We start from the raw sequence: 18262 nt of genomic DNA on the forward strand, positions 1-18262 counted from the left end.
GCATGCTTAAGAAAAACATATTCAATTTAATGTCGTGCTTTAGAGATAATACATGAAAAGCATTGCTCTGCATTCTAGGGCAGTTGGGTAAAAATAGAAACGTCGTTGACCTCTTACTATGTACTTACTTATATGTACCCTCAGTATGTCTTCTTAAAATGTGACATTAAGTAACATTCATTTGTTTTCTTATTTATGCAAATATTGTTAGTTAGACGAGCACGCGGCTACAGTTAAATAACAAATAGCAGTTATGTATGTGCATGACATGGGATCCATTTTAGAAATAATAATATCATAATAGGCCATTCAAAAAAGCATTAAAATACATATTTTAAGAAGATGTAATAACTCTCTTTCTTATAATATAAATTTTATTAGCTACTGTAGTGTACTGTCTACATACGACAAAGTAGGTAATCGGGAAGATTATAAATTCAGTATAATCGTATCAATTAGGGCTTGTGCACAAATCACGCGAGGTTCGATAGGGGAAGGGGGGTCACGAAAAAATCACGTTAGGGGAGGGGGGGTATAAGGAGACCTCACGTGTATTTTTCTACAGTTAACGAACCTAAGGAAAAAAAAACAACGGGTTGCACTCCGGGAGTGCCGATAGAAGTGAAAACTCAATGACTAGTCCAAAATGTCTGCAGCACTATGTATAATTGACCCATCCTCCTTTCTATTGAAAAACTTTAGTTCCGAAATTGCTGGCCAGTGAGCTTAACTTTGTGAGTGATTCTCAAGAAAGTGGCATCGACAAGTTAATGAAATTTTTTTTTTGTATTTTTTTTATTTATAGAATGAAAAATATGTTTTACCACTTCAAGTACCCCAAATTTTCAAAAGGGAACGGAAAATGAAGAAGTTATTTTCAAGACATACAATAACCTAACACAGGTTAAAGTATTTTTTTGCCTGCTTAGGTTACAGTGAAAAATACATTCATTTTTATTTTTTCCCTTGAACGGATAATAATACGAATGTCTCACTTTTAGCATAGATGAATAACCCTTCATACAATATTAAAATGATATTATTACATTAGGCCCCATACCAAATTCGTAAAATAATCGAGACAAGTTAAAGTTAACATTCCGTTACAAAACCCCAGATTTCTGCCTTTAACCACTTGTCTCTACGAAAATACGATACTTAGGTCATAATGGTACCCTACGGTCGTTAGCTTGATACTTACCTAATATTTTGCCATAGTTATGATCTAAATAAAATTTTCTGTGTATGAGTCAGATGCAATACCGCGCATGTACAGGTTGGTACAGGTTAACAGTGAAAATATCCTTGGACAAACTTCGTGCGTGAATATATATTGTTGTAAAAAATATATATATAAGGCCTGTGCAAAGCATAGCATGATATTTTATTTACATAAATTGGTGCTTATAAAATCTAAAGAACTAAAATTGGAAGAGCGATGCTTTTGGACAAGACAGGTTACAGTGAAAAGTGCTACTCTTTATTTTTTATAAATATAAGTATTAAATTTAAATAAAAATAATGACTTGGCCTCGATAAACATTGTTTTAGTTTATCTAGATACATTTTTGTTTCATATGAAAAAGAGCAAATAAACATACATTCAATTCAAAAACTCGATGACAGGTTAAGATGCCACTATTTTGAGAATCACTCTTGTAGCGTTAATTGTTTAAAATTCGAATAGAAATTGTAAAGTTACCTAGCAGACCTCGCATCTAAATATATTTGATCATGATATTTTGAGTTTTATTCACCAGTACTAGAGTTCACTTTTATTAGCGATTTCATCAAGATGTAGCTTTATTGAATTATATAGTCCAGTCATTATATCCAAAAAACCGACCCTACCCGTGAATAATCAGTTCTTGGATTTTTTTTCGTAGGTCCCTCGGGGGGGTCACTGGGAGTGTAAATTCAAAAAGTAGACTGAATCAGGCTCCTGTGTATATTCGAAAAACGGGTTTTCTTGAATAACTCGGCCATTTTTGATTTTACAGTAAAACCGTGAGGGCGAAAATTGTAGGAAATTTGATTCTCTACAAGTTTGGTCCTCACAATTTTTCTTCTAGGATCGATATTTTGGAAATTAAATTTGAAAAAAGCGACAAATTCAAAATATTTTCATCATCTCGTTTAGTCCTCTTCCTTTATGCCGTAAAGTTGAAAATAAACTGATTATTCACAGGTCAAAATCTATAATGACTGAACTAATATTGGAGTGATATAAAGTTAAAATGTAACTGTGAGATCCTCGTATTTCAGCCCGTACAAGATTAGAACATTGAGCTTTATTGCTTAATATAAAAGTCCAGTTTTAAATAATTGACCTGATTATGATACGTTATGACTAAAGTTCTTTGGTGAATAACATTGTCCGTCACACATGACGTCAGCGCGTTACGCGTTACGCTGTCTCGAGTTTATCATTTTTTCCTCACCTCAAAAAGTGCTCAGCGCCGCTAAAGAAGTTTTCACTTCAAAAACCTACCACATGAGTAGATACTTTTTCTCGGTATCGTTAAACATAAATCTTCACTCTGCACTTCAAAATAGCGAGTCTATTTAACGAAAATAGAAAAATAAACTAGATTTTCTATATACAATACTATTTATCTTAAAATCAGGTCGAATGAAAAAATTTCAAAACAATACACGTGAGGTTGTGTGGGGGAGGGGGGGTAGCCAAAAACCTCACCAAATATCACCAAGGGGGAAGGGGGGTCAAAAAGGAGCCCAAAACACCTCGCGTGATTTGTGCACAACCCCTTACCTATTAGGAATTAGGACAAAGCGTTCTAAACGAAGGCATACCTACTCGGCATTGTGAACAAAATAAGTAAAGCCAAATGTCCTTCGTATGACTTTAAGCATGGATAAGTTATCTAAGAATAGATACACAGATCATTTTATTGTGTACGTACGCAAAACCGCTCTCCGTTAGCGTAAACGTTTATAAGAAGTCAATAAACTGGTATTCAAATTTTATTAGGTCCCTACAACAACGCAGAAGACCGTGGCATAACCCATAGTGCTACTGACACACATGCGATTTGCGTAACAACAACAATGAGATCTAGCGATTGGCGTGACGATCGTCGCGGTGGCGTCCGGTGACGCAACCACGGCCTCAACAATTCGACATCGGATCCGACAAACTTTTTTATAGGATGTGACCAATGTGTCGATGGTATCTATTAATTTAATAAGCTGTGGATAAGGTCACTGTCGTCGCTGACATTGATAGGCAGGTCAATGCCTCGGAATCAAACGATGGGACGTGCCAGATATGGCCTTTCGTGCAGGCTTTCCTACAAGAGTTGTATTGTATTACCCGGAACGTTTTACGAATAAGATGTTTACTTGCATAAGAATGAATACTTCGTCATTAGGAATCAGTAGGGACAGACAATACTTTCCTGTTATTATTTATTACTTGACCCATGGGTCTGGGGATGGGTATGGCGTGCACGTCACGGCTCCGACCACGTTTATATCGCCTCTTCCTTTCGCAACGTTTTACACGAAAAATATCCCATAGACCTAAAGTTCTACATGCCAAATTGTTTAGCCGAGAAAAAGTAACAGGCAGATAAACAAAGTACTTAGGTACCTAATTTTCGGTTTCTTCTAAATCTTCATATACTTAATACATACATGAGTTACTTACATATTTATATCTCCTTTTGTGGGATCGGCTTTCCTGGTCGCTCTTTAATCATACAGACTGTATCGTTTTGAACATATGTTACTTCTAAATAATATGGTTCTAATAGACGTGTCTATTTGTTACAGATGATTGAAACTGGCCATGCGTAATCTGAAGAGTTCCGTTTGCTGTAGTACTCTACGGGGATGACACGGGTAATCTGATTATTGATTTTGCTAACGTTCCTTTGACCACTTTTCTCATAGGTTAATTTCTCCTGACCTAGCCCCGAAATCTAGCATCTAAAAGTGATTATACCTATACCGGGTGTGGCCTGTCATATGAGCAAAAAATTAAACTGTAGGCTGTACTCCTCATACTGACCAACATTTGTTCAGCTACTTTTAAAAATAACTTGGGGTTTGATTTTTAATACACTTTAAAGTTTATTCTAAGACGCAATGTATTGCGAATTTTGTTATGTTTAAGGCGTGACAAGCAACGTCAATCATAATGATATGGCGTGGCGATGGTTTCCATTGAAGATAATATTTATTTTGTATGAAAAATAGGGAGTCTAAATAATTCATAATTTTTAAAAGTTGTTGAACAAAAGTGTCACAGTTTGAGGAGTACAATCTATGTTTTAATTATTTGCTCGTGTTACAGGCCACACCCGGTATATCCCTTTGTCCTTTAATATCTCGTTATAAAGCAATAGCACACTAAAGTTGTCAACTAACTTACTTAAAAATATCCTTATTCAATCGACACCTACATGCGATTTGCGTATTTAACACATGTACACCTTTTGCTATACAACATCACAAGTATTTATCATAAGATCTAAAAATCTAATCTAAATAGTATTGGTCGTTTCAGGATCTAAGCCAAGGCTCATGATGTCGCAGTCGGCGCTGGGGCTCGGCGGCGAGCGGCGCTACTCCGTGCCCTCCAACCCGCTCGTCCACGACCCGCGCGGCATGCACTCCGAGGACCTGCACGCGTGGTCCATCTACAGGTAGACTCTATCCTCCACATATAGACCAGCTGTAGGTCTGTCTAATAGGGATCCATGATATCCCTTTAAAATCTAGTAAAATGAATTGACATCGCTGTATTGGGAGTGATTCGTTGCGTTATTCATGAATGTTCTTCTAGCCTTTCGCAGCTATTAATCGCTTGCCCTTTCACTGTCACCGTTGATATCGCTATGTTGGCATTAATCTGTGAAACATTAATTTGGTGTTTCCTTGTTATAAATATTCATATCGATCTAAGAAGGATCTTCACTACACACACCTATAGACTTGGAAAATAATTTAAAGAACTCATTCAAATGTTAATTTTCGCAGGCAAAATCTGAACTCTGATTTCACGGACAGCGCGCTGGGAAGCACCGACAAGAGCCCTTTGCCTTATGGAAACTTCCAGCTGAGAGATACTACTGTCCAGTCCATCCTATCGCATCCCAGATATGGACCCAAGTGAGACCAAGATCTTTTCTACTACCTACGTGTCCTATGTATATCAACAGGATAGACAAACGCACTGACGAACATTTTAAAGTTTCGATTGTAAAGTTTTATAAGCTAGGGATAGATCTTCAGCAGACATGCCCGCGCCTAATTCCTATAACCATACAATTAACCAGGCCAAATACTTCTGCCAAAAAGATCTGACGGACACACCTAATCCGTATATCCCTAAATATTCAAGACCAAGGTAAGAGCGACTGGTTGACTTTTTCTTTACTGTAAAGCAATAATTTGACACTATCTTCACCGATACCTATAGCCGTAGGCCGCACAAAATTTCTCGTTTCACACAAAAACCTTATTATTCTGTTTCACAGATCAGCGCTTGGTTCAAACATGTACACGTATCTCAAATTCGGGCTGCCACGAGTGTTTCCGCCGAACCACAACGGCTCACAGCGCTCTGGGACGCCGAAACCCAAGACATCGATTGGCAGTGGAATGAAACCGGTACCCAGGTAATACTATATAATAATTTTAGATCCATATTTCCCAGAATCATGAAGGAAAAATCCCTGCGGTTATTCGCTTCTGTTCAGGCCCTTCTTTTACCCACGACGGAGAGACGGTATTAATGCATTATGGGAAGTTTATTGAACCCCCAATACTCTTATATCCTTAAAATACCCGTGTGCCCTTTCCAGTATTGATATTTTAATTGATTTTGTATTTTAACAGGATCCAAAGGCAAAGCAGAGGAATACGCGAGACATCATCAGGCTACGACAGTTCCGACAACGAAACTTCTACGAACTACAAATATAGCCGCAAATACCGTTCGGATCCTGATTTTAGAATGCAACATTTGCACACATCCTATCAAGTAAGCTTATTACTATAAATGATACATTTGAAGAATTATACGAAAGGGGTGAAGCTGAGGTGGGCTTCACCACAGCTTTTTTGTTTGTGATTATCTAAATATCTAGAGGGCTGTCATTCCTAACAGCGTTTTCACATTGTGCAATCCGTTAGAAAAACAGCTGCTAAAAGATGCCTTATGGCGTGAAGTCTTTTTATTTTTGCTTTAACGCTTTCTTTTGCACAACAACCAGTAATTAAATGTATAAAAAATATAAAAAGGCACTTTTTTAAGACCTTTTATTGTTTGTTGTTATTCTACTTGTTTTTATTAAATATCTTATAATTAAAAAGGCACTTTTTATACTTTTTTGCTTATTTGTAGTCGTATTCAGCATCCATTTTTTGTAATTTGTAATTTAGCAGAGTTCTGATCGATACTTGTAATTTATTACCAGCCTCAGGGCGGCCCCGGCGTACCACTAGTAGCCATGCAGCAGGCAGGCCTCAGAAATGAGCCCCACTGGACCAACTCGAGACATAAGTCCGTGAGCGAAGCCAACCTGCTGGGCATAGAGGCCCGACCACACCGCCCGTCTTACAGCCATCGGAGGAACAGTGTAGCTGACTTCGTGCCTGATAATGACCATCAGAGGTAAACTCATTGATTAGAGATCGTTATTCTCTCTAGAGGATAGAGTGAGGCAAACCCGCTGGGTATAGAGGCCCGGCCACACCGCCCGTCTTACAGCCATCGGAGGAACAGTGTAGCTGACTTCGTGCCTGATAATGACCATCAGAGGTAAACTCATTGATTAGAGATCGTTATTCTCTCTAGAGGATAGAGTGAGGCAATCCCGCTGGGTATAGAGGCCCGGCCACACCGCCCGTCTTACATCCATCGGAGGAACAGTGTAGCTGACTTCGTGCCTGATAATGACCATCAGAGGTAAACTCATTGATTAGAGATCGTTATTCTCTCTAGAGGATAGAGTGAGGCAAACCCGCTGGGTATAGAGGCCCGACCACACCGCCCGTCTTACAGCCATCGGAGGAACAGTGTAGCTGACTTCGTGCCTGATAATGACCATCAGAGGTAAACTCATTGATTAGAGATCGTTATTCTCTCTAGAGGATAGAGTGAGGCAAACCCGCTGGGTATAGAGGCCCGGCCACACCACCCGTCTTACATCCATCGGAGGAACAGTGTGGCTGACTTCGTGCCTGATAATGACCATCAGAGGTAAACTCATTGATTAGAGAAAGGTCGTTATTCTCTCTAGAGGATAAAGTGAGGCCACCCTGCTGGGTATAGAGAAAAAATGTAGCCAATTTCGAGTCTGCCATTGACCATCAGAGGTAATTGCAATGATTAGGATTAGGTAGGTACCTATAGTTGACCGAAGCGAAGCGAAGGTCTACGTTTTGACTCGGGCATTTTGCTTTCGTATGTCCGGATGTTCTCCTCTACAGGTCGCAATTCTTAACCGATTCTCGTGAAATTTTGTGACCGAATTTTATGACTAAATAAAATTTTTTTGTCAATCCGGTTTTTGGAAATTTTTAAAAATGGCGGAGTCGTGATACCTGGCGCCTAAACAAATAGTCGTATCGATATCATAAGACTTTTTTCTTTTTGAGACATGTTTACAGAGTTAATAGCAAAAAATGCAGAAAAAAATTATCGCTGGTTTAGGCGGTATTTAGATATTTAATTATAACTAATTTTAATTTGAGAAGGAGTAGCTAAATTTCGTCAACCCATCTAAGAACTATTTGGCTCAGTTTGTAAACGTTCGCTTTTTCTGTTTGCACAGAGGGTCTGGGTTCGATCCCCAGTAATTGTATGCTGGGATATTATAACTTTTTGTATTTTTTTACACATAAATTTCGTATTGTTTTTCTTTAATTTACTATACACCGTGTTTTTATTGAATTCCGTTAACTTCGGGGTATAGTTAAGTACGTTTATAAGAACTAAATGGCATAGTTAATTTAAAAAAAAAAATTTTTTTTTGTTTTCTTTTTTGTTTAAAAAGTAATTAAATGTAGCATATAGCGTTGTTGTAACACGGGCATTACATTTAACTCAACCAAACAATTGAAATCTGTGACATATCAATGTCATTTCGTACATCAATCGACCGAGATTGTACTTAAGTTTAGTAGCAAATGTATGAACTCATTCTAAACACTAATCAATATGTAAGCCGGCCCTAAGGCAAGTGTACACGCTTGTAGAGGCCTTATAGTAAAAAAATAAATTATGGATTATCTCCGAAATGGACTTAATTAGAACATCGGTGTCTTTGAGAAAGTTACTTGATTTAAGCTCAGGAATGCACCCTTGAAATTAACGGAAATCAAAAAAAACACGGTGTATTTAAAGCTCTTAGCACCATGTTATTTCAAGCTCTGCTCGCGAGGTCTACAGCTCACAGAGCCACTAGTCTATTGGGCAGCTATTTATGCAGCAGGCAGGTCTGTGTAAGGACTATAAGGACAGCAGCGGATTTGGTGCTAAAAAAATTGTAAAATATCATTGATTGAAGATTTTTTTTTATTGTATTTAAATTGTCTCTTCGATACTCAAAACTGAAGGATACTTCAGACTTCTACTTTCTTGAATGACATCCTATAACCACCTCTGGAACTTTGAGATTTTTCAAAATGGAGCTCATTTGTTTCATCAACGTTCTTATAATAACCAGTAGAAACTGAAAGATAAATTAAAATCTAAGTACAATACGTGTCGTGTGTGACCCATTAACAATTGTTTGACATTTCAATGTCGTTGTTTTGCATCGCTTCTCATCGTGTGTATTTATTCTAGTTAGGTACCTATTGTTTTAACAATGGCTACGGGGGCATCGCGGTATTTTGACAATGGCAAGCCGGTCGAGTTAGTGCTAAAAATTAGATTTGGGCCATTGTTGTTGGATTCAACACTTATTCACACGTGCTGTATTTTTTGCGCTTTTTTATCAAATAAATAACCACGAGATTAGCTAAAGGTAATAGCTAAAGCAATAGCTAATTGCAGCTGAGTAGAATAAATTGCAGCGGTGAAAGGACAAGTGCATGTACAAATTAACCTCAAGAAGTTTATTTCATGTTTCTTCCCTTGGCATTACAGACAAGTCCATACCCTGGTGTACACTATATTATACTACCAAAAATACGTAGATAACTTTTCTCGCTTGGTTCTATTGTCGCTTGCGTTATGCTACTAAAAAGTGATACGAAGATAGCATTTCTCGCACGTCTAGACATCTAACCTTCATTTGTTTCACAGTTACCTGATGGCGGCATCCCACCTTGGAGGTCGAATGTCGAAGGCTGGCAGTCATATGTCTTTGGCGCAGTCCAGAAAACAGTCCACCCTACGGCCCGGGGACCACTTAGATGGATACACGCATTCCGCTTACATTTACCCTAACTATTATGTGAGTATTAATAGTAAATTGTTTTGGGAACTCTGCCTCTCTCTCTGCCACTTCGTGTTGCATCTTTTTACCTCAGTATATACCTAAAAATAAAAGAGGCTTATTTAAAGCGAATACCTACGAGAAAGTGAGTCGGTAAAAGTGCCTATCGAGTGATGATTACTTATTGTGTACGTGCATCACACAGCGTTTTTAGGTACAACATGCGTATGAGAAGAATTTACATAGGTATGTAAATTCTTATTTATACTTTCAGTAGACAGATATAGTCCCCATACGGCTAACCTGCCAAAACTGAAGCCGAAACACGATCGATGTGTGCGTGGGAGGCTCGTGTTTTACGCTCAGCAACACACACACATATACAAAAACGTGTTGCCAGTATATAGATATTTCCCTCAAAATGGGGGATTTAACAACAGCCATAACACTTGGTTATTAATAATTTGTGTGTAGATTTAATAGCAAAAGCTTTTTATGTTTATTTAAGGAATTTTGCATTTCCCGCCTTTGTGAAATAAGGTTTAAATAAAAAAATTGGATACATTTTTACAATTTTTATTTATAATGTGCATAAAATTACTACATAATTTGAAATAAAATAATGAAATATTTAAAAATATGTAATTTTGATATAATTATACAAGGAACTTCAATTAAGCGTATTCATTTTAGAATGTAAACGTCATGTCCCATTTTGAGGAAAAAATATTCACTACACTGTCAACATTTATAAGAAATGGCGGCTGGCGAAACATCGGATTTTTGTAGTTACGATTACGTAAAAATATCACATTAAACTCTATACTTACGCGTGAAATGTAATGTAAGTCGGTTTGTTTTTATGATATGACCAGACGGGCCCGCAGCTCCGCTCGCGTAAATGAAATAAAGAGTTTGTTTTATGTTTAGTTAAATACCGACATTATTATGTATCCCTGCCAGGGTTTATAACTGTGATAAGGATTTCTTATTTGTCAAGTAGGTAGCCGTTATTTGGATAACTTATAATTCGAAAATTTCTTATAACGTACGTAGGTATTTATTTAAAACTTGTTTTAACATAAAATTATTACTTATTGTTGTAAGCCTAGTTGCAAAAACGTTCATTAGATTACTTATTTTCCGCTTTAAGTCACGAATATGGACGACCACCACCCATAAATCGCCTTTTCATACAAACGTAGGTAGTCCCCATTTCCCTTTCTGGATCTTAACATTACTACGGCTAAGGTGACGCAACGATCCAAAGGACTCACCTGGCCTCCGATACCAGATCACGTCATGTTTCTTGCGATCTTACGATAGCTCTCGCCATCGGGCGTCTCCCATTTTGTTGTCCCAAGTACGCTCGTCTCCCATTCTATAACTTTGTATTTTTGGCTCATCTCGGCAGCCCTTTCCCTGGACGAATGACAATGTTTGCCGAGCCATGAAAATCAATCTGAATAATAATAACTCACAAAGAAATTTAAAACAATAAAATACAAATTATTAACACGATAATCATTAATCATACGATAATATTAATTTGATTGATATGTCATAAATGGCATAATTCACTCGTATGGGCTATGGACTAAGGTTGAGGTTGGCAGCACTTTTTATTTTACTTCGTGTAAAAAAACTCAGAAATACCTGTATACCAACATGACAAACATAATTTAGTTTACTTTAACTTACGGATTATTTGGTCTAATCTGTAGCACCGCCAAACGAAAGCAACCGAGAGTTCCCGAGAAATGGTCGAAGTCGTAAAATGAAGATTGTTATGAAAATTTCTTTTCCTTATTGTAAATTAAATACGCATCGAAAGCGATAGTTTTTATGTTCTAGTTTTATTCTCATATGTAGATAATAGATTTAAACAGTTTTTTCTTATCATACGTGCGTTGTATTCGAGAAACGTGTCAGAAACTTTTTTAGAAATTTGTAAGGCGCCATCTCGCTTCTTCCCTCGTTTTTTATCCCGTTCTGGTTTTTCAATTGTATATATATGATGATGCGTTGTGACACCCATCCAATGCACAAACAACCATTTTTCCTGTGTTTTTGATTTTTAAACGGGAGGTGTACACAAACCGACGTGACCTTGAGTACTGCCAGGGCCGATCGAATACGGTGACACGAGTGCGACGTAGGGCTTCCAATACCGGGATCCCGGGATCCCGAAATACCGGGATCCCGTCTGTTTAAATGCATTTTTCAATACCGGTATTTTTTAATGCAATACCGGGATCCCGGTATTTTCAAAAACAAGGAAAATGTGCCGATTATACCGTTTAAAATCCATTAAAATGATTAAATTTGGCTGTATCAAGAAGATTACTTGCCAATTTAATTAAAGAAGATCATTTAATTGAAACAAGATGTGTGCATATGCGTTAGATAAATATTTGGTGATGAATTCTGATGCTCAGGATATGATATTAATGTAATTAGTTCTTAAAATTATATCAAAAAGTAGAAAGAAATGAGCAAGGAATTGGCTTTATTTGCAAGATTCCTGGCAACTACGAGGTATGAATGAAACTAGACTAAAATTACTTATCTTATACTTTTAAACGAGCAATTCTTGTATATATTTGGGCTAAAACAACAACCAATTGGGTCCCACATCAATCCCGGGGTCGCGGCAAACCTCGACGGCGTTGACAAGATGACCTTGACGCCTTTGATAGGAACTGGTGGGAGACGGGTCAAAACCGGGATACGTGGAAAGGGAGGTGGGAGGCCTTTGCCCAGCAGTGGGACACTCTAGGTTCATATAAATAAATAAAATATATATTACGGGGATCTCGGAAACGGTTCTAACGATTTCTATGAAATTTGCTATATGGGGGTTTTCCAAACCCCCATATAGCAAATGGGGGGTTATGGCAAACGAGTTTTTGGTGGCAAATTTGAATATAGTTGGCTGGTTTATTAGGTTAAACTAAAAATGTGACTGGTGAAGTCAACAAGGCGGATAAAATTATTGCCAACCGGGAGGGTGAAATGATAATTATTGCAGATGGCGATTATTGTTTGATATCCTAAGCTAAGGACATACATATATCTGGTGTTATAGTGAGCCTTTTTAAAATAAAACTCAAAAAATTTAAGCGATTCATAGTCAATACCGGGATCCCGGGATCCCGGTATTGATGAAGACAGTTTCGGTATTAATACCGGTATTAAAAGAAGTCCGGTATTTGGAAGCCCTACTGCGACGTGACGTCGCACTTGAAATGGCTTCACTAGGGATGTACGAACACTCGATCTAAGCCTTATAAATCTATGCTTTCAGGTTAATAGTTTAGAAATAACTGCACCGGACAACAAATCCGCGCTGTTGGTGTCTGGGCTCAGCTTCGAGGTGAAGTCTGGCGAGATCCTCGCGGTGTTGGCCACGTCGCAGCACGAGGCCACGGGCCTGTTGGATGTCTTGGCTGGCGTTAGAAAGGTTAGTTAGTTAGTTTTCTAGGCATTTGCTGCAAGTCGACAACCACTGTAGCGACTTAGGCGTTGGTCTCTGTTGGACACCACGTAGGCACTCCTACACGTCAGCACTGTATGATAAGACATCAGTGACATTTGTATTTTAGGACGTTGTATGCAGCACGCAGCGTACTGAATAACTATCCAGATTTTCATATGCCTTATTTGAATTAAAAAAAACAACCTATTTAAAAACTGTCATTTCCGCCTATTATGTTTACGCCCACTTTATACTCCGCTATGGCATACTCCTTTGGGGTAATAGCACAAATGCCAATGACCTATTTATTTTACAAAAAAAGTGCATCCGAACTTTAGTTAACATAAAACAATGGGAAAGTTGTCGACTATATTTTAAAGACCTAAGAATATGAACACTTACCTCCTTATACATTTTTGAAGTTTGCACTTTCGTCAAGCTACATTCTTTTTTTCTACAAGCAAAAGACCGCCACACAAAAGCATTAAATCTTCGCCACAATAACTACCTTTCCTTGCCTACTTCTAGCTTAAAAATATTTCATTCCGGACCACACTGTATAAAAATCATTAATAAAATACCCCAATACCCCAATCAATAAAACAAATCGAAAACCCAAATCTATTCAAAAGATCGCTTAATAAATATTAAATACCTAACAGAGAAATCGTTTTACACGCTGCAGGAATTTTATGATGAGGTATCATATTATTATTAGAAATTTGTATAGGTATCTGCACTTAAACCAGTTTGTTTCATTTTATATTAAATAAATGTTATTAATATTATGCTTAACGTAAGCAAATTAGCTCTTACGATACACTAATGTGATCTCATATATATAATGTTATGTAATTCAGAAGAAACTATTGTAGTACTTATTGTTAGTTTGTTATTTATTTATAAGATTGCTGCGCCCTTGCAGGGTCCATATTATGTATAGGTACCTAATACCTACCTAATATTATGTAATATGTTTGCAATAAATGCTTTTGACTTTGACTTTTGACTTGAAATCGGAGGCCAACTCGTTAGATGATACCTACATAATTCTCTTTCTTGTGTTAGATTATGCAAGTTGTCGACGCACCCAAATCCTTCAAAGCGGGAGGGTGTTATGTTAGTTATTCTAAAATCTCTGAACTTGAAAAATTGAAAAATATCTTCTTTTGCAGAAACTAACAGGCGATATAGTCCTCAACGGTCAGCCTGTGGCGTCATCAACGCTTCGTAAAGTAGCAGCCTACGTGCGAAAAGACACGTCTCTCTGTCCCTCCATGACGGTGGAACACACACTAAGGTTTCACGCGGCGCTGCGGCGGCCGAGGAATAATCAGCACCAGGTCAAGATGGATGATAGAGATCGGGTAAGTTCTGATTTTTGAATCTCGGAAATTTAGACCACTAGGAATAGGAATCAAAAGTCGGAGGTATGTATCGATACCAAAATTCACTTCTGCTTTCCCGGAGGGTAAACCCTTTAAACTGTATTGAATAAAATACTTCACGTGGTTACTTGAGTAACCTCATATGTTGATCCTAATTATTTAAGGTCGAATATCGCTCAACATGTTTCGATTCGTTACGAGAATCGAAATCTCCGGGCTTCCTTTAATTTTCATAATAGTAATCTCCGTAACATTAAGCTTTCTTCTGTACTTTTGGTCTCCAACATCCCCCAAAAAAATCCTGTGCAGTACTATTCTACTGCTCAATCTATAACGCAATCATGTCAGATAATTCAATATCACAACTAAGTACATTCCTGTGTTCCAGATAAATTGGCTAATAGAAGAGCTAGGCCTTGACCAAGTACGAGACACGAACGTGGCCCGTCTAACAAGATCCGAGATCAGACGGCTCAACGTCGCCTGCCAGTTGTTGCTCGACACGGCCATCCTGATCCTGGACCAGCCCACGAAGGAGATGGACATCTTCGACACCTTCTTCCTGGTGGAGTATTTGAGGAACTGGGCGAGCGGCGGGCGCGTTGTGATCATGTCGTTACACCCGCCGACTTATGAGATCTTTGCTATGCTTACAAAGGTAAGGTACAAAAGATGAGAGTCAGTCTGTTGCATACGTACGTACGAAACAGAACCCGTCCCATTCTTTACGTGTGTCGAATATAACTGCTTATGTTCGATTGTCACGTAATGTTTCTTTGAATTTAATTTAATATTACCTATGTGTATTTTTCTTATAAAATTTTCTTTTCAAATTGGTCCTTCGAGCCGGATAATATTCATTGATATTTTTCAGGTGGTCTTAATATCCGCTGGTAGAACGATGTTCAGCGGTTACAGAAGAGACATGTTGCCATATTTCGCTTCTATCGACTATCCTTGTCCCGCCTTCAAAAATCCTTCTGATTATTATTGTAAGTACAAACATCATCATCACTGGTCTTTGTCTTTGCGTCTATTACGATTTAAACAATGCCCATGTACATTTCTGGCGTACAAATATAGAAACATATGAAACACAGGTGTGATATTTACTTACTTTGTGACGATGCTACGTAAATCACAAAAACCTCATCCTAGACTGTTATATTAGCAATCGGTAATTTAACTCGATTTCTAATAAATGTTCCCTTTCCAGTGGACCTGGTGACCCTCGACGACTTGTCCGCGGCGGCCATGCTGGAGTCGTCGGGGCGCATCGAGGCGCTGGCGGGGCTGTTCGCGGGCGCGCAGGCGCCGCCCGAGCCGCCGCCGCCCGTGCCGCTGCCCGCGCCCGTCGCCCGGCCCAACGTCGCAGTACAAGCCTTTGCTCTTATAGAGTGAGTGATGTCTGATGATGGTTTCTGGAAAGCTTCGTTTTTTTCTTGAGGCATTGCAAGTATTGCAACTATGTAGTTGCATGCATATGTAAACGTTTGGTATGGAACAGCTGATCTTGTAGCAATAATCCCATGGAGCATGAATCAAACAGGAAGTTGCGTATAAAAATTAATGTGTGACGACACGAAATATGATCTTGGATGACGTCACTTTGATGCTCTCCCCTTTTTTACGGTGTGTCTCTTGAAAGTTACTTTTCGGCTACTATCAAGCCATTACACCATGCCTTATTATATAAGAGTATCACCATGGCGAAAGATACCTAAAATTAAGAATCTCCTCCACCCAAATTTTATTTTCTAAGCTGCTTGAGTAACTCTCTTAATGCTTTTATCATTTTTTTTTCAGAAAAAGTTTGGTGTTTACTCAAATGACGACACTGTCTAATGTGGTGACGCGGGTGCTCATTGCAGCCATCATGTCGCTCATCATGGGAACCATCTTCTGGGACCTACCAACGACTGACGCGAAGGTGAGAGTCAATACACACCTGTTAACATTATGCTGGTCTGAAGGGTTTATATTGTTATATATTTATCCTTACCCTGTTTCTGTTATCTGGATAGAAAAGAATCCCAAATAATTGAAGAATAGTTTCTAAAAAAAGCCATATTTTTTTCTTACGCAAAGACTTTTCAAGAAACCTAAATGCATTTAATCGAATCTGACATTAAGGTCAAATTCAATGAATTATTAAAATAAATTATAAATTGTTTCAGCTAACGCAAAACGACCGAATCGGATACCACTACTCTGTGATGTGCTTAAGCCTGTGTCCACTGCTCATGTGGCTCACCGCACGGGAAGCTAGCTCTATGAGAAGACACGTAGAGAGAGACGTTGCTGTACCATTGTACTCTCGCACCGTATTTATACTTTATGATGTAAGTAGCAAGGTCCTTTTTTACTTGTGTTATAAATACTAACTTGGTTTCCATTACTCCATGGTGTACCTGACAAGGTATGTCCATTTCTAATGTGGCTGACCGCGTGGCATGCTAGCTCTATATAAGAAGACACGTTGAAAGAGATGTAGCTGTACCGTAACGTTGCAACGTGTTGCACTCCCGCTCACCGTTCGTATTCATGCTTCCCAAATAACTCAGGGTTGTGCATCAGTCAGAAGCGCATTCGAAAGTGCAAAACTTGCGGACATGCCCTATAACAAAGCGTGTTGAAAAATATTGAAACATATTTTATGTCTTTAGAATACTGCTCAGATCCACTCCTTTCTTCACAAGCTGTTGTTTTAAAGCTCAGCCAGGTCAATCAAACACCTACCTCACTATTCTGTGGCAAGTAGATTTTATGTACCGCTTTCTTCCAGCAATTTCTGGAGCTATGGTCGGCTGTGCTGACATGGTTCGCGTACCTCGTGCCGAGCTACGCCATGAGCGGCCTTTACGCCCAGTCTCCGGGGTCTTTCGACGGATTCTATATTTATTTAGGTAAGGTTTGGTATTTCATTAAGCCAGCTGAAGTAGTCTATTAATAATTTCAATCGTCTATTATTTAGGTAGGTGCTAACTTGCACGTGGTCGAATGCTGATAGCGACCCTGCGGCACCCCATCTAAAGCGGAGTCGGCACTCGTTGGTGGTTTAGACGGTAGTCCTCCACTGGTTAGTCTGTCATCCCCTCTGGTTCCCCCGGACCAGGTGGCATGCGTAAACGCATTTCCCCAACGTAAAAAAAAGGTAGGGATTAAACTTTCAGTGTTCCTTTCACACTGCAAATATAGTCGTTTTATGTATGGGTAATAGGTATTAAAAAGGATGCCATGCACTCACCATGGATATCATCATGGGTCATTCCTTTCCTGTAGGTATACTCATCATATGATTATCCAGAATGGAGCTCGTTCCGTAGCCGGCGTGTTCATGCGACGAAATCCTTTTAATCCTTTCTATCTCCCGTGTATTTATTGGGATTAGACCTCCATCGCGCGTTTCCATTTTGGTTAACTGAAACTAACTTTATTCCATTAAGGTTTTCTTTCCACTGAGGCGAAGACGAGCGGAGATAAGGAGAATCATTAGCATTGGTTATAGGTAATCTACATCTCTTCTCCGCTGGATTACAAACAATGCTATTGGTGGATTCCTCTCATCTCCGCTCATCTTCGCCTCAGTGGAAAGGCAGTCTCAGGCCATACAGCTAAGCAAGAACTTTACAGTATAAATTCCTTTCAGGTTACACCGCGCTCTATCTAATAGCAACCCAGATGATGTTCCGAGCCTTCGTCTTCCTCGTACCGATGGAGAAGACGGCCACTATCCTGGCAGGCTTCTGTTTCCTGCTCAGCACTCTAGCCAACGGCGTGATGCTGCACCAGCAGGACTTGCCGCAATATTGGCGCTGGCTGGAGTACGTGTCGCCCTCGAGGTGGACGCTGCCGGAGATCCTGATGAAGGAGTTGAGCGAAACTGCCTTGAGGACGAGTATTAGTAAGGAGATGAGGTGTACTAATAAACAGGTATGTTAATCATCTTCTTTAATCTTTAATTCATTGGTTATCTTGCA

At 38.9% G+C, this 18262-nt stretch overlaps 1 protein-coding gene across 1 annotated transcript in view; it reads left to right on the forward strand.

The window, feature by feature from the left end:
• LOC134793561 (ATP-binding cassette sub-family G member 8) overlaps window positions 1-18262 on the forward strand; it is a 93903-nt gene that overhangs the window by 73503 nt on the left and 2138 nt on the right. Inside the window, exons 3-18 of the mRNA XM_063765172.1 lie at window positions 3796-3864; window positions 4532-4670; window positions 5005-5136; window positions 5505-5645; window positions 5866-6010; window positions 6447-6643; window positions 9284-9434; window positions 12724-12879; window positions 14070-14261; window positions 14671-14940; window positions 15157-15274; window positions 15499-15679; window positions 16089-16212; window positions 16460-16624; window positions 17068-17188; window positions 17932-18215. Of these exons, the coding sequence (XP_063621242.1) occupies window positions 4549-4670; window positions 5005-5136; window positions 5505-5645; window positions 5866-6010; window positions 6447-6643; window positions 9284-9434; window positions 12724-12879; window positions 14070-14261; window positions 14671-14940; window positions 15157-15274; window positions 15499-15679; window positions 16089-16212; window positions 16460-16624; window positions 17068-17188; window positions 17932-18215 (2499 nt within the window). The 5' untranslated portion in view covers window positions 3796-3864; window positions 4532-4548. The remainder of the gene's footprint in view (window positions 1-3795; window positions 3865-4531; window positions 4671-5004; window positions 5137-5504; window positions 5646-5865; window positions 6011-6446; window positions 6644-9283; window positions 9435-12723; window positions 12880-14069; window positions 14262-14670; window positions 14941-15156; window positions 15275-15498; window positions 15680-16088; window positions 16213-16459; window positions 16625-17067; window positions 17189-17931; window positions 18216-18262) is intronic.

The sequence above is a fragment of the Cydia splendana genome, chromosome 9 (assembly GCF_910591565.1).
Source record: "Cydia splendana chromosome 9, ilCydSple1.2, whole genome shotgun sequence".
Lineage (NCBI taxonomy): Eukaryota > Metazoa > Arthropoda > Insecta > Lepidoptera > Tortricidae > Cydia > Cydia splendana.